Genomic DNA, 16,307 nt, shown 5'->3' with positions numbered 1-16,307 from the left:
CAAACTTTCCCCTCTTCTTCTCGTCCTAGCAACTCTGATTTAATGCTTTTTATGTATTAAAGGTGCCACTAAAAAATGAAGGGTTCTGCTGATTATTAAAAAAAAAAAGAGTTAAGAACCTATCTCTTCTGAAAAAAGTAGTTTTTCCACTACCAAGATCACCTTGACCCAAGGCAACCTACCTTCATTTGAATACATTTTAGAATTATTTTCTACTATATGTTTATAGTATATCTATCTACATACTTATTTCACTTACTCAGCAACTGGACTTATTCAGCAATTGGACCAAAAAAAAATGTGGTAGGAAATGGGGTCAAAGATAAATAACTTGTTGTTTAAGAGACTCATATTCTAGTTAGCACAACTAAATGTGCATAGAAAAGAGAATGAAGTGCTGAGAGTACAGAGTGGCTAACAGGTAAAGTCAGCTGTGGAAAATGGGACGGGAGTAGAATGGACATGTCAAAAGACTCATATTTGAGTAAGACACTAAAAAGACATTACGGTTTTATGAAAGGTGGATAAAACGTAGTGGCTAAGGACAGACTGCAGAGTCCCACTGTTTGGGTTTAATCTTGGCTCTGCCAAGGTTAATGACTGTATAACCTTCGTCAAATTACTTGGCTGCTGTCTCAGCATCCTCATTTTTTTTTTTTTTTTAAGATTTTATTTATTTGAGAGAGAGAGAGATCAAAAGTAGGCAGAGAGGCAGGTAGAGAAAGAGAGGGGGGGAAGCAGGCTCCCTGCAGAGCAGAGAGCCTGACGCGGGGTTTGATCCCAGGACCCCGGGATCATGACCTGAGCCGAAGGCAGAGGCTTTAACCCACTGAGCCACCCAGGCACCCCTTAGCATCCTCATTTTTAAAATGGGGAAATAATACATGCTACTTCCTTTGGCTACTGTAAAATTTAATGGGTTGTTAAATGTAAAGTGCTTTAAATAACACCTAGTACCTGGTAGATATGGAATGTACAAATCAAGTGGTATTATCACTAGAAATGGAGAAGGAAAGAGAACTTAAGTATGGTCACAAAGTTTCATAAAGTGAAAAATAAAAGAACGGTCTACTCTAATAATAAAATTCTTCTTAAATGTTTACTCACTCGCATACTGGACCTCCGTAATTTCTTACGAACATCTCTTCGAATATCATTCACAGCAACAGATTCTAACTGTTGATAACGCTGAATTTCTTGGTTTATGGTTCCTTCACTTGCACCTAATTTTCTGGATGCAAAATAAATACCGCAATTAGTGTAAAGGGGTGACAGAGTAAGACTGATTTATATTTGCTCCCTTTTAATTCTTTCACTTTCAGAATATCAAAGATATATGGACAGGCCAAAATCCTTAAAGTTAACACTCATACCTAGTAAACTGTTAAAAAGCTCTCTAATATTTTAGGAAACAGCTCTTTCCCACTTCCGCATTAATAGCCTCTGTGACAATCTCATGAAAGCTATGGACTCACTCTGCAGAATAATGTCTGAATGTAAAATTATACATATATTTAAGCCTCAGGTAAAATTTAAAGGGAGGATGTATATTTTGCTACAAGTCACTTTTAACCCCCAAGAGCAAAACTCACACTGCAATGTAACTCAACAGGAAAATGTGAATCGCTCTATCGTAATTAATTTACAGATCATTTTTTAGGTAATACCTTTCATTGTACAAAATGCACATTATTTGTTTAGAGTTCCTGAATGCAAAAACCACAGACACAGGTGGTATATGAAGATCAGAAAAGATGAGGCATGACTATCACCTTTTGGGAAAACAAAAATTTCGAAGTTTGATGATTAGGATACTTTGTCTTCTAGAGCAAGTATTATTTAATCACTAATATGCAGTAGGCAATAGATAAAGAAAAAAATATTACCACCACCTACTCCCGACCTCCCTACTCATCTTATATCCATCTCAGTTTTAGAGAATTGTTAATACAAGCAGGCAAAAAAAAAAAAAAACAAAAAAAACACGAACTTTAACTTCAGACACACACAAGTTCAAATACCACTTCTTTAACCTCTGTGAGCCAGTTTTCTCACCTATAAAGTTTGGATAATGCCATCTAATCTCACAGAAATCTTGTGAGGATTATATTAAAATAACATGTCAGATTCACAAATGGTACTTAAAAAATGCTAAATTTGTTTCCTTCCTTAAAAATTTAAATTCCAGACACGTGTTGTGATGAGCACTGGGTATTATATGCAACTAAGGAATTGTTAAACACTACATTCAAAACTAATGATGTACTGTATGTTGGTTAACTGAACATTAAAAAAAAAAATTTACATTCCAGAAATACCAGTGTTAGCAAGACTAACACATATGTTAATATACATATGTGAAGGTATATATAGATATATACGCATATGTAGAGATATGTATATATGATACATAGTCTGTCAGTAAACTGCCCAGAAATGGGGAGTTGTGATGAGAGCTGGACAGAACTTCACACCTAACTTCATCAGTAATGAATGTATGATCTCAGGCAAATTATCAAACTCTACTGGACCTTGGTGATCTCATTTATAAATTAAGGGGGGTATACTGGCCCAAATCCAGTTTTCTCCCTATTTAAAATTCTATGATTCCATTATTAAAAATATTATATTATAATAAAAATCATTACACATACTTAAGATCATCTATTACTTTGGCCTGTTCATTCAGTTCTCTGATATCGACTATACGCTTCATAATTTTTCTTCCTCTAAGTTCTCCTGGCTGGCTACAAGATGCTCCTTGTCTTCGATAGTCTACAGCTTCCTGAAAAATCAAAAGCATGTCTGTTAATAACACTTTCAGGTCACACCGCAAATCTATACTATCACAAGAATAACACCTTAAATCAAAGGAAGCATGCAAGAATCAAAGCCATCTATATCAAGTAAGATGATTGGAATTCTCCAGTGATTCAAATCCCTTCATTTTCACAAGGAATCTATGTAGCTGCTACCTACATTTCCCCATGAGTGAGCTCTGCATGCTCTCAAATGGGACTGGCTAGACTGAGGGGAGCCCCACATCTCTGGGTCACACAGATACTCTGCAGGAACAGAATGGCGCTGATTTGGGGGCGTCAGGCCTAGAAGGTGATTTACAAGTCGCTGCCCAAAGGTGAGCTTGTGGCCATCTCCACTTACTGAACTTCCATCTGAACTCTAAATAATAAACAGTAACATTAATTTTTTAAAAATTTCTTTCTAAGAACAGGACTATTTCATGAAACAGTTAAAAGATATTTAAAAAATGTTTAAACCAATACCAGAATAAAAGCCGAGAGTAACTTGCTTTTAAACTACCAAATAATTTATACTATAAAACATACAGTACAGAGGGAAATACATTTTTTAAATGTATATTTTGTGCACAAGCACTTTGCTTTTCAGATTCATTTTTTAGCATCTTTATTGAGATATAATCCACATGCCATAAAATTCACCCATTTAAAATGAACAATTTATTGGTTTTGAGTATATTCACAGTTGTACAACTGTCACCACAATCTGTTTAGAACATTTTCACCACCCACCCCCAAATGAAAGCTCATAACTAACAGCAATCTTTCTCCATTCCCCATCCCCAATTCCCCCAGCCCTCAGCAAACACTAACATACTGTCTGTCTCTATAGGTTTGCTTTCACTTTGTTTTTACGTTAGTACATTACCTATAGGTTAAGGCACAAGTCTTTTGACAGCTAATAAGAAAAGTATCAATGAAAAGATAATATTATGAAATTTTAAAAAATTACAAAATATAGACACAGGAAACCATCACTCTCTTCTTTCCTCTACAATTATCAACTACAATATAATAAATAACATTAAGTCAATCTTTTCCCTGTCTCAGGGTAAAGGCTAGTCCAGAAAAGTCTAACAGTGAGTTTACTTACAGTATGGATGGTGGGAGACATAGTATCAACTTCATCCTCATCTGACAGGTCAGCTATGTTCACTGAATTTAGATCAGCAATGTCATCTATGTCCTCCTCTCCTGTCAGTGTCGTAAGGGTATTGCCCAGAGCATTAAGTCTTTTGCCAATGTTAGGATCCATATGGACATCGATCCCACACATCTTCCATAAAACATTGAGTGTCCACGTTCCAGCACTACTACTTTCTGTTTAAATAAAGAGAAGTGGCAATTTTGGTAAGTCTTGATTGAGTTCAGATATTTAAATCAATCTATATTTCAGGAATAAAATGGATGATGGTCTTATTTAATAACTAATCTCTCCACAACTAGGTCTGGGATTGATTTCCCTCTGCAGAGTGTGCACCTTTGTTTCCTCTGTGCAGCACCCTTTCTCCTGTGAACAATGGCTTCCCTCTTCCCCCCACTCCTGAACTGATCTACCCTCCCATGGCTATAATGGGAATTTCCATGACCCTCACTTATTAGCCAGAATTAGATAAGTAAGCCAGGTGAGAGTCAAAGTTGGAAATCTAAAAACCCTTCTCTGGACTTCAGGAAAAAAAAATGATCCCTTCTCTAGTGCTTGAGGGAGGGGGAATGAGGCTCATGGGCTATGGGCAGCCATATCTTCTGGCATGTGTAAGGAGGAGGTCAGCAGTATGAAGAAAATGAAGCAGCCAGAGAGGAGCAAAGAAGAAAGCCCTGGTGGCAGTCGAAATCTTGGATTCAGGAGTTTCTGAGGGCCTCTGAACTGACCTGTTCCTTATCTTCACTGAGATAGCCATTTCGAAGCTTAACTGTGATCTGCATGTATCCTTTTAATAAACTCTCCCTTTCAGTTAAGATGGTTTTCATGGGTTGTCACTTAAAAACCAGAGTTCTGACAATGACTTTTATATGACCTTTCTCCAAATACATATGCGTTTACCTCAGTTATCACCCATTTCTTCTAACATTACTCCTGGAAATTTCCTAATCTTTTCAGTTCTCCATCAGTGGGACTGTTGGCCTTGCTATTTTCTGAGGCAAGTTACTTAGGATGAGCACCAAGGCTAGGTTTGGGGAGGATAACAAGAAACAGTAAGGAGAGAAAGGAATTCTACTAACTTTAATCAGCTTCTACTCGCACAGACATTTTGAGGATGTAGCTCCCTTTAGCTCACCCTTACTCTTTATCTTTACCAAGTAAAATCAATAAAAATGTAAATTGTACTATCTCATCTTAGTCGAGACAGGTTATAACTTCTGGAGTTATCTCCTAACCAGTTTCCTAAGATTTTTTTTCCTTTCTAATCCTTGAAAGTGTCTGCTTTCTTGCTCACAAAAATTCAGTAGCTCTCCCACTTTCTACCAAATTAAGTTCAGACTCCTTATTATCCTTTAATATTTTTCCCATATTACTTTTCACATAACTCTGTCTACCCACTCTGGACAATTCTGACTAGACACTGGTTTCACAGCATAACTAATATTCTGTCGGCCTGAATTTTCTGACCCATACCCTTCCAGTTTTTGCTTCAGAAACAATTTTGTCTGTCAAGTCCCTGTTCAAATACTTGTTAAATATTAAAAGAAGCTTTCACTGCACCACCTGAGTAGCTCAGTTGGTTAAGTGTCTGCCTTTGGTTCAGGTCCTGATCCCATGGTCCTGGGATCAATCCTGCCTTTGTGCTCCCTGCTCTGTGGGGAGCCTGCTTCTCCCTCTGACTCTGCCTCTCTCTCTGCCTCTTTTGTCTCTAATCCTAGTATCCCTCCAAATTTGAAATTTTTCTCTTTCCTCATCAGATTTCAGAAGCAATTAGAATTTCATATTTTATTGAACTTACCACTTATAGCTTAGTCACACTGCAGAGCCTCAACTACATTATATATCAAATTTATAGAGTAGAAAAGTATATCCTGTCTTTGTCTTTCCTAAAACTTTTTGCAGTATATCAGCAAGTATCTAATAAATTATTGTTAAATAGATAAAAATATGCTAATATTACTATAAAAATGGTTTTTTAAAATCAAGAAACACCAGAATTAAAGACTCAATGTTAATTAACTCAATGTTAATATAAAGGCTTTATGTGTGTATATATGTATACTTACATATATAGGTATAAAAAAGCAAAATCTAACTTATTTATGTAAAAAAGGTAATACCAGTCATGAACTTACCAGCAGCTGCCTGTCCTGTAGTCCTAGAACATACTTCATAGGTGCCATCTGGAACTACACCTGCATAAAATCACCCCAAAAATAGTTTTCAATAAAATTATGCTTGTGATTAAATACTATATTATAATTAAATACTGTACTGTAATACCAAAGATTATTATCTAAATATAAATAGGATCACTAGCTTCTTTAGGCCTCAATTTCTAAACTGTAGAATGAAACATGAAACATCTACCTTAGATGTCTTGTAATATTCTGTATCTCAACATTTTTTTATTTTATGCTTTTAAGAATTTAACTGCAGCTTTATCATTACATTCTGCATGTGACAATACCTGACTGACTCTGAAACTAGTTTCCAGATGCTATGACAATTTGTGCCATCCTGTGAATGGCACTTTGAGAAAGCAAATGGTTTAAAAATAATTTTCTGTTAATAAGAACTTCCACATTTAGGTCACAGACATGATTTATTAGCCTTGTCTTTCCATGGATCATTTTATGAGGAAAAAAATGACTGACTGCCATGATGTCAGTCTCATAACAATTAAGCTCCTAAGGTCATGGACCTATCCCCAGAACATATCTAATTTTAACTCTGAAAAATTTACTACCACTTAGCTTTAATCTGATAACTTCAACTTAAAAAAAAAAAAAAGAAAGAAGAAAAAGAAAAAAAAGAGGTGAACTAAATCAACAATTTCAAACAGTAAAGGGGCATACCATCTTTGAGACAACTTTTCAAAAAGTGAAGCCTAAGGACAGGATTAAGACTCTTTCTCAGTAATCCTTCATAGAAACAAAATTTCAGTCTAAACCTGACAGTCATAAATCTTAAATGAAATGTCCTTTTACAATTCATTCTGTAACTTAAGTTGCTATTCAAATGTTACTCAAATCTGAGTTGCAGAAATACTCTAGCTTATTTTGAGAGAAACAGTCTATTAAGTGACAGTATCTATCATGTAGGTTTTTAAAAGATAGTGCCAATAACTTTAAAATCTAAATTATATTTTTTAACCATATGGTACCTGTGCTTCACATACAAATTACAGAATTTGAGAGAACAATGTCTTGTCTTAGGGTAAAAGATTGCCTAATTAACCTTTAAAGTCATGGTTATAAATCAGAACAAAAAGGACTTAGGTAACTCTTTCAAATCTAAGAATGCTGTAATGAAAAGAAAACCTTCTGAAATTTGAGTAACATAATGGAGGCCAAATGAAAGCTAGTAAAAAAAAAAAAAAAAAAAAAAGGATAGAAAATTTCTAGGACTTTCAATCCCAAGAATTTTTAGAGAATTTTTAAAAATTAATTTTTAAAAAATTACATAAATTCATGTATTACAGAGCCATGATAAATTAAAAAGGAATTTTAAGATTTGGGGGGAGTAGATCCAAATCTTCAAAGTGAGGAGAAGGAAATCAGTGAGGCTCTTCCCTGTTTTGCCTATGGTCTTTGAGTCAGAGACAGAATGCTGAGTTGGATCAACCATTAATCTGAATCCAGGAGGGCAATTTTCCTGCTCTTTTGATCTCATGTTCCCCAGGTGTTAACAGAGAGCTTGAGGCTTTCAAACATCTCCTTTACCGCCCCCCCCAATACTACAGTTTCAAACTTTAATGGTTTATATAATTTTTATAAATGAATGTTAGTGAAGAGTCTGATCTTTTCTATCTACTTACATGGTCCTTTGAATCCTACATACAAGTTTTTCTAATTTTTACTGCACTTCCTAGAAAACATTATCCTCCTATAGAGGCATTTCACCCAGATCACCTTTTTTCCTAGGGCCTGATTTTAAAATGATCTGTTAAAAAAAAAATCCTATAGCATAACTCTACTGTTCGTTGTTTCTCTACCCTAATTCAAACCTTTCTGAAAATACTTAATGTCATTTCTGTTCTATTTATTATTACTAATAAAAAACTATTTTGCCCCTGTTATAATTTAGAATATTTGTGTCAATAAAACAAATACTCAACTCTTCTGCTTCCTTCCCAAGACACCAAACAAAAAGCATGTCATAAAGACAAGTCATTTAGTAGCCTACAAAAACTAAAATAAGTAATTTTCAGCATATTAGTATTCTACTTAGTTGGTATAATAAACACTGAGGTGCTGAGTTATTGTTTATAGCTTTTTAATATATGTTTTTGATTTTAATTCAGGGGCATATTTCTCAGGCATTTTCCCTTTATAATAAACTGTTAAGGAAATGGTATTCTCTCTTTGCTTCCAAATACATTTATCCATTTTAATGATTATAAAAAAGGTGAAGATATCATCTTACTAGAAATCAGTAATTTAAATTTATTTTATGAAAAAAAAGACACAAAAGTTATTAGTGACTTTTAAAAATATATCTAACAACTGTATAGAAGCTTATTTGTAAAGATTTCTGATGAAGGCTGTTTTTCTTCTTATGAATTTTAAGCATAAGTACTTTGATATCAAGTCCTTCTAGTAACTTGAAGTTACTTGAATTTCACAGAAATTCCACTATTTTACCTATGAATTATTTAAGTGAGAAGCAGTCACAACAGAATTTCACCCATAATTTTATCTAGGTTTTAGTCAAAATTAAATGCCAAAACTTCAATTTTTGATATAAAAGTTATGAAAAGTTTTCTTGTTCTTTAAAGAAGATCCAGAACTGGGAAGAAAATTTTCTTCCAATGGAGAAGGGGAAAAACTACATAAACAACAGCATACCACCTTTGTAAAGTAAGTATTAATTTTGGTTTAGAGATTGGCTGAGGAATTTTAGGTTGCAACCTTTAATTCCTCAGTTTTTCTTTATTAGAAGATTAATGATGATTTATGAGCTCTGCTATAACATTTCTTATATTAAAATAAAAATAAAACCATGTACCTTCAAAACTGTATATAAACACAGCTTTAGTTACACCCAACCTTGAGTATTATGGAATCAAAGGAATTCACACAAGTTACACATTGTAGCTTACAAATTTAGACATGTGAATTTATTCGTATCAATATTATTTTATGGCTGGAGTTTCTATTTCTGGTTATCTACAACCTGATGATCTATGTCATATGATGAACTGGATCTTGCACATTTATCACTTCCTTTGAAGATCCCCACAGAGCAAAGATGTTTTATCTGGTCATTCACGAATCAACCATAGGAAAAAATCAGGTAGTAAACGAATCTTCAAATGCTAGACTATCAAGAAGAATGCCTAGTTGATTCATTTACCAAAACTACTGAAAGCTGCAGTTTTTCACAAATATGACCTATCTTTAACTAAAAAGAGCCCTTATTTCAGAAAGTCCAATAACATTCCTATAAGCTAAGCATCTTTTGGTTTTACAAATGAAGACACTGCTTTTCTGCCTTTTTTTTTTTAATTAAAAAAAATTCTAACCCTCATGTAGAAAATAAAAGGCACTCACAGGCATTCATCACTAGATCGCCACGAATTTCTGGTTTCCAGTCATCCCACGATGTCTCAAAGCCATCAGCAAAACGAATACAAAAGTTTTTGAAATGCCCTTTACTAACCAGAGATTCTGAAGAACAAGCAGTGATGAGAGTACTTTCAATGGTCAATACTAAAGCAGAACCAATGTCAAGATCTCCAGTGTGATTAGACTGCAAAATATATTAAAAAATAAAAGAATGTTTTAAATTTGGAAATTCTCACAGGATTCATAGGAACAAAAGTTTAGAAAAAGTCATGACTAGAAATCTTCATTAAAAAGCGGCTTAGAAAGTTGTCTACTTTTAAAAACTTAAATTGTTGGAGTACATATGCCATGAGCATCTTTTCTTTTTATTATGTTCAATTAACCAGCATATAGTTCATCGTTAGTTTTTGATGTAGTGTTCAATGACCCATTAGTTGCGTATAACACCCAGGGCTCATCACCGCACGTGCCCTCCTTAATACCCATCATCTGGTTACCCCATCCCTCCAACCCCTCTTTTCTGTAACCCTCTGTTTGTTTTCGGAGTCCAGAGTCTCTCATGGTCTGTCTCTAATTTCTTCACATTCAGTTTTCCCTCCTTTCCCCTATGGTCCTCTATGCTATTCCTTATGTTCCATATGAGTAGAATATTAATTGTCTTCATATTTTTTATTACTTGCAGAAGGTTAAAAAAGGTCAGAGGAAAGAGCATGAGCAGTTGAGGGGGAGAGGGAGACCATCTTAAGCAGGCTCCATTTGGCATAGAGCCCCAGCAGGGCTCCACGTGAGTCTCCATGTGGGGTTTGATCTCACTACCTTGACATCATGACCTAAGCTGAAATCAACAGTGTGACACTTAATTGAGCCATGGAGGTGCCCCTAATTATCTAGTTTTCTATCCCAAGCTTCTGTTTTAGACAACTGCCTCTGGTGTATATGGCTTTCCTGAGCTCTGTCCATAATGCCATTAAAAAAACAACATTCTTCAACTCCTGGGGCATGTTGTCAATCACTGACCCAGAATATATCTTCACAATGTCTTGCTTAACAAATTCTAAAAGTTAAACTCATTCAGCAACTGGTTATAGGTTAAGGTAAATTTTAACAGAATTTGATATAATTGTAACCTCTTAGGTTCAACCCTTGATAGGGGTTTATAGTCCTCTGTTCGTCTCATATGCATGTCCATAAATTATGAAAATTCTTGCTTTATCTGGTATACATAACTTGGAAATTTCATTACCATTAAGTATGGCAGCTTAAAGGCATTCTGAAATCCTCCACCCCATTTTAGATGAGGTTACTAAACATTATTAAACAATATTCTTAAATGTTCTTTTGCTTCTATTTCATTAACAATTATATGCCAAAGACTTGTTTGTTAAAAAACAAAACAATAAAAAGATTCTGAAAACTAAGCTGCTTATTTTTCCAGGTAAAAATTAAGATTCACCAGAGCACCTGGTTGGCTCAGGGGGTTAAGCCTCTGCCTTTGGCTCAGGTCATGAACCCAGGGTCCTGGGATCGAGCCCTGCATCGGGCTCTCTGCTCAGAGGGAAGCCTGCTTTCCCCTCTCTCTCTCTCTCTCTGCCTCTCTGCCTACTTGTGAACTCTCTCTCTCTGTCAAATAAATAAACAAAATCTTTAAAAAAAAATTAAGATTTTTTCATGTGTCTGATAGCCATTTGTATGTCTTCACTGGAGAAGTGTCTGTTCATATCTTCTGCCCATTTTTTGATAATTATCTGTTTTGTGTGTGTTGAGTTTGAGGAGTTCATTATAGATCCTGGATATCAACCTTTTGTCTGTACTGTCATTTGCAAATATCTTCTCCCATTCCGTGGGTTGCCTCTTTGTTTTCTTGACTGTTCCCTTTGCTGTGCAGAAGTGTTTGATTTTGATGAAGTCCCAAAAATTCATTTTCGCTTTTGTTTCCTTTGCCTTTGGAGACCTATCTTGAAAGAAGTTGCTATGGCTGACATCGAAGAGATTACTGCCTATGTTCTCCTCTAGGAGTCTGATGGATTCCTGTCTCACGTTGAGGTTTTTTATCCATTTTGAGTTTATCCTTGTGTATGGTGTAAGAGAATGGTCGAGTTTCATTCTTCTACACATAGCTGCCCAGTTTTCCCAGCACCATTTATTGAAGAGACTGTCTTTTTTCCACTGTATATTTTTTCCTGTTTTGTCGAAGATTACTTGACCATAGAGCTGAGGGTCCATACCTGGGCTCTCTACTCTGTTCCACTGGTCTATGTGTCTGTTTTTATGCCAGTACCATGCTGTCTTGGTGATCACAGCTTTGTAGTAAAGCTTGAAATCAGGTAACGTGATGCCCCCCAGTTTTATTTTTGTTTTTCAACATTTCCTTAGTGATTCGGGGTCTCTTCTGATTCCATACAAAAAATGTTCATCATCACTAGCCATCAGGGAGATTCTAATTAAAACCACATTGAGATATCACCTTACACCAGTTAGAATAGCCAAAATTAGCAAGACAGGAAACAACATGTGTTGGAGGGGATGTGGAGAAAGGGGAACCCTCTTACACTGTTGGTGGGAATGCAAGTTGGTAAAGCCTCTTTGGAGAACAGTGTGGAGATTCCTCAAGAAATTAAAAATAGAACTTCCCTATGACCCTGCAATTGCACTACTGGGTATTTACCCCAAAGATACAGATGTAGTGAAAAGAAGGGCCATCTGTACCCCAATGTTTTAGCAGCAATGGCCACGGTTGCCAAACTGTGGAAAGAACCAAGATGCCCTTAAATGGACGAATGGATAAGGAAGATGTGGTCCATATACACTATGGAGTACTATGCCTCCATCAGAAAGGACGAATACCCAACATATGTAGCAACATGGATGGGACTGGAATAGATTATGCTGAGTGAAGTAAGTCAAGCAGAGAGAGTCAATTATCATATGGTTTCACTTATCTGTGGAGCATAACAAATAGCATGGAGGACATGGGGAGATAGAGAGGAGAAGGGAGTTGGGGGAAATTGGAAGGGGAGGTGAACCATGAGAGACTATGGACTCTGAAAAACAATCTGAGGGTTTTGAAGGGGCGGGGGGTGGGAGGTCGGGGTACCAGGTGGTGGGTATTATAGAGGGCACGGATTGCATGGAGCACTGGGTGTGGTGCAAAAATAATGAATACTGTTATGCTGAAAATAAATAAAAAATAAATTAAAAAAAAAACTTAAGATTTATCATATAGGTATCAATCTCATCATAATTCTATGGCAAAGTCTCATGCTTTTGAGCAAAGTCTCTTGAGATTCATATTTAATACACTAAGGATGAATAATGGCTGAAGGAATCCAATCTTACTTGCTATTTATTAAACTCAATTATAAACTGTTAATCCAAAAAAATTATTATAGTCTATATACACAGAAATGGTAAGTAGAATGTTGTATTCTTAATCTTGGACTATGATTTGATTTTTTGTACCTGTGCAGTATTCGTGATGGGCAGGCATATTCCCAGATCATTCACAGTAAGCTGGAGGAAGAGAGTCCCAAAGGCCTGGGCTGATGTTTGCTGGATACCTGGTAGCATATCTACTACCTCCTTTGTAGCCATATGAATATCTTTATGTAAAGCCATTCGTTGTTCATTCCAGTTGTCATAGGCGGCCTTATAATTCAGCCAAAACAGCACAGCTTTTTATAATTAAGGTGGGTTGGAAAGAAAATTAAAATCAAAGCTGTAAGGCTAGAAGGCAAGTAAAACTCAGTAGTTGTAAAATCTGGCCGATTAGTAAAAATTACTCCCGTGAGAAAATTATAGCATTAGAATTAGAAAGGATCTAAGAGGATATAGTCAATTTGACAATGAAAGCAGGCAACTGTATAATGGCAGAAAGAAGAAAACATTCCAGGTCCATTTTTTCACTTAACAGATTATTTGTGAAATGCCTATTAGATGTTATGTACTAGGATGCAACAGAAATGATATGAAAACAAAACATGGTCCCTGATCTTATAAAGCTTGCTGTTATACTGTTAAAAATTCTTGGAGGAGAGAAACCTAACAGTAGGAGTATACATTAAAAAGATATGACCTGCAAAGAGAGGCCAAGACATCGGAGTCTGTAACAAGAATGGAACCTTAAGGAAAACCTTCATTTAATGCAGTGTAAAGAAGGAGGAACCTAAAGAGGGAGAAAACTAAAGGGGCTAGGGAAGCAGAAGGAAAAGCAAGTGTCATGGACACAAAGAGTAGAAAGTACTTTAAGGAATTGTAAAAGCTGATGACAGGTTAGTAAGATGTGAAATGAAAAAAAGTGCACAGAATTTAGCAAAATAAAACATTATCTATAACACTGCCAGAATGAATAGTTTTCTAACAGGCTTATCACCAGCTAATGCCTACCACCAATTTAAATCTTAAATGGTTTCATAAATGGTTCTTCATTACTTCTACATTTCCAACATATATGCCCAATATACATAAATTAGACTCTTATCTGTTCAGTCTTATTTCCTATTATTTTCTTTTATGAAAACTGCTACATGTTTTAGGCTACTGTATTAATATATATTCATTCATATTCTCTCTCATTTGGTAAATATTTAGTTATTACTATAAGCTAGGGACTGTTCTAAACTGTTATATACAAAGGTAAATAAGACTAGCTTCATTTCCTTGTCTCCCTGGTGAAAGCCTGACTCCAAGTCAAATCTGAAGGATTAGTTTCTCCTCTTAGAAGCACAGGCAAAGTTAGACGACTCCCTCAGTTGGGGCACAGGTATCTCCAACTCCTCTCTGTAGTGTACTTTGCTCTCTCCCACTGGACTGAGAGGTCCTTGAGGGCAGGGATCCTGTTTTCTATATCTCTCTTCCACTTAAGGACAGTAAATGTTTACAGAATAAATGAATAAAGACAGTGCCGGAACAAATGGGTGCAACAGTTTTTGAAACCAAAAACCTAGCATTACAATTAAAATTCTGAATCAGACATCCTATATATCCATGTAGAAAAGAAATGACTTTAAAAAGAAAAGTAAGTTTAAAAAATGAATAAGCAAAACACTTTTCTTGGATGCTCACATTTCAGAATTAGGAGATGTTCATCTATCAAGCATTTACACTGGTACACTACAGATGATTTTTATCCAACATTGCCAAAACATTTCTAAATCCAACAAGATAGTGTTGATGGACTTTATCTTACCTCTGTCAAAGGCCACAGGTTGTGCATAAACAATTGGTCTATTCAAGGTAATAAGCACAGCTTCCCTATCGGAAGAACCACTGATTTCTTCTCGGAGGGCATTTCTTAATCCAATTCTGGTTTTAAAATAGGCAACTTGATGAAAATCAGAACCAGCTTCCTCATAAACCTAAAATAAAATTAAAAGCTCAATAAAAGCAAGTAATGGAAGACATTTTGATAAAAAACCTAAAAGTTTTAACAATTAATAGTATTATTCATCAAATGAACTAGTGTATACTTTTCTCAGTTTTGTCAATGATACATTCCTTATATTCTGTACCATAAACACCTGAAATTAATAAAGAACATGAATGGATAAATAAGAAGTAAGTATGAAGTCATATATAAAATTCATAGAAAAGCTAGGACAAGGCCCATACTTTTTTGTTTGTTTGTTTGTTTTGTTTTTTATTTGACAGAGAATACAAGTAGGCAAGAGAGGCAGGCAGAGAGAGAGGGGAAAGCAGGCTTCCCTCTGAGCAGAGCGCCCAATGCAGGGCTCGATCCCAGGACCCTGAGATCATGGCCTGAGATGAAGGCAGAGGCTTTAACCCACTGAGCCACCCAGGTGCCCCTCAAGGTCCATATTCTTAATGTCAACATATTAACTGTTCTAAGATAATTAGATCCTTTCTTTTCTTAATATGTATTTCCATTCGGAAAAAAATTACTGTTTTTTTAAAGATGGCAAGAAATTTTTCTTCATTTATTTCTTCACATAATTAATATAGCCATTCAATTTAGAAAGTACGACTGATATTCCTTTAATTAATTCTTCAAATAAAAGAAGGAAAAAGGTTAAGATCTACATAATAATTTCTAGCAAAATAAGAACAATAACAAAAAATGCCCCAATGAACTATCAAAATTTTATTTTTATAAAACAAAATCTGATTTATTGCTGTGAATGTGTATGTATGTGTATAAAACTTTCTATACATATATACACATACATGTATAGACATATATACACATATGTGTATAGACATATATACAAATATGTGTGTGATATATATGTGTACATGCCTACGTAAAACCTGGTATATGTAAAACTTCCTATGTTTAACATGACAGTATGCAAAACTTGCCAATATTAAACAGGCAGTTAAGAAACTTAGTAACATTTTAAAAACTTACCAATTGTTAGAACAGAGTGCTAAAATAAAAAAAAATTCTAACAAAATCAAGAGCAATTATAAACAAGTATTTATGAAGATGCTGAATTAAGCTTCATGAGATTGCACTTGCACTAAACTACAGCAATATACCACCCCAAAACACTCAATGAAATGACAAACTAAAACTGTAAAGGCCTTCTTTTTTTTTTTTTTTTTAAGATTTTATTTATTTGACAGAGAGAGATCCCAAGGAGGCAGAGAGGAAGGCAGAGGGAGAGAGGGAGGGGGAAGCAGGCTCCCCACTGAGCAGAGAGTCTGATGCAGGGCTCGATCCCAGGACCCTGGGTTCATGACCTGAGCCAAAGGCAGAGGCTTAACCCACCAAGCCACCCAGGTGCCCCATGTAAAAGCCTTCTTAAATGACATTTC

At 35.4% G+C, this 16,307-nt stretch overlaps 1 protein-coding gene across 5 annotated transcripts in view; it reads right to left on the bottom strand.

Annotated features, from left to right (window-relative positions):
* KIAA1109 (KIAA1109 ortholog) overlaps positions 1-16,307 on the bottom strand; it is a 216,829-nt gene that overhangs the window by 47,445 nt on the left and 153,077 nt on the right. For 3 of the 5 annotated variants that reach the window (XM_032333325.1, XM_032333327.1, XM_032333326.1), the window contains 8 exons: positions 14,719-14,887; positions 12,993-13,204; positions 9,519-9,717; positions 6,099-6,158; positions 3,913-4,139; positions 2,980-3,180; positions 2,655-2,785; positions 1,108-1,231 (listed from right to left, as the gene is read on the bottom strand). In XM_032333325.1, the coding sequence (XP_032189216.1) occupies positions 1,108-1,231; positions 2,655-2,785; positions 2,980-3,180; positions 3,913-4,139; positions 6,099-6,158; positions 9,519-9,717; positions 12,993-13,204; positions 14,719-14,887 (1,323 nt within the window). The remainder of the gene's footprint in view (positions 1-1,107; positions 1,232-2,654; positions 2,786-2,979; positions 3,181-3,912; positions 4,140-6,098; positions 6,159-9,518; positions 9,718-12,992; positions 13,205-14,718; positions 14,888-16,307) is intronic. The other 2 variants (XM_032333328.1, XM_032333329.1) reach the window with 1 other exon arrangement.

Source organism: Mustela erminea, chromosome 2, assembly GCF_009829155.1.
Source record: "Mustela erminea isolate mMusErm1 chromosome 2, mMusErm1.Pri, whole genome shotgun sequence".
NCBI classification, from domain to species: Eukaryota; Metazoa; Chordata; class Mammalia; order Carnivora; family Mustelidae; genus Mustela; species Mustela erminea.
Note: the sequence above shows the minus strand (reverse complement) of the source record. Positions and strands in the feature narration are given on the sequence as shown.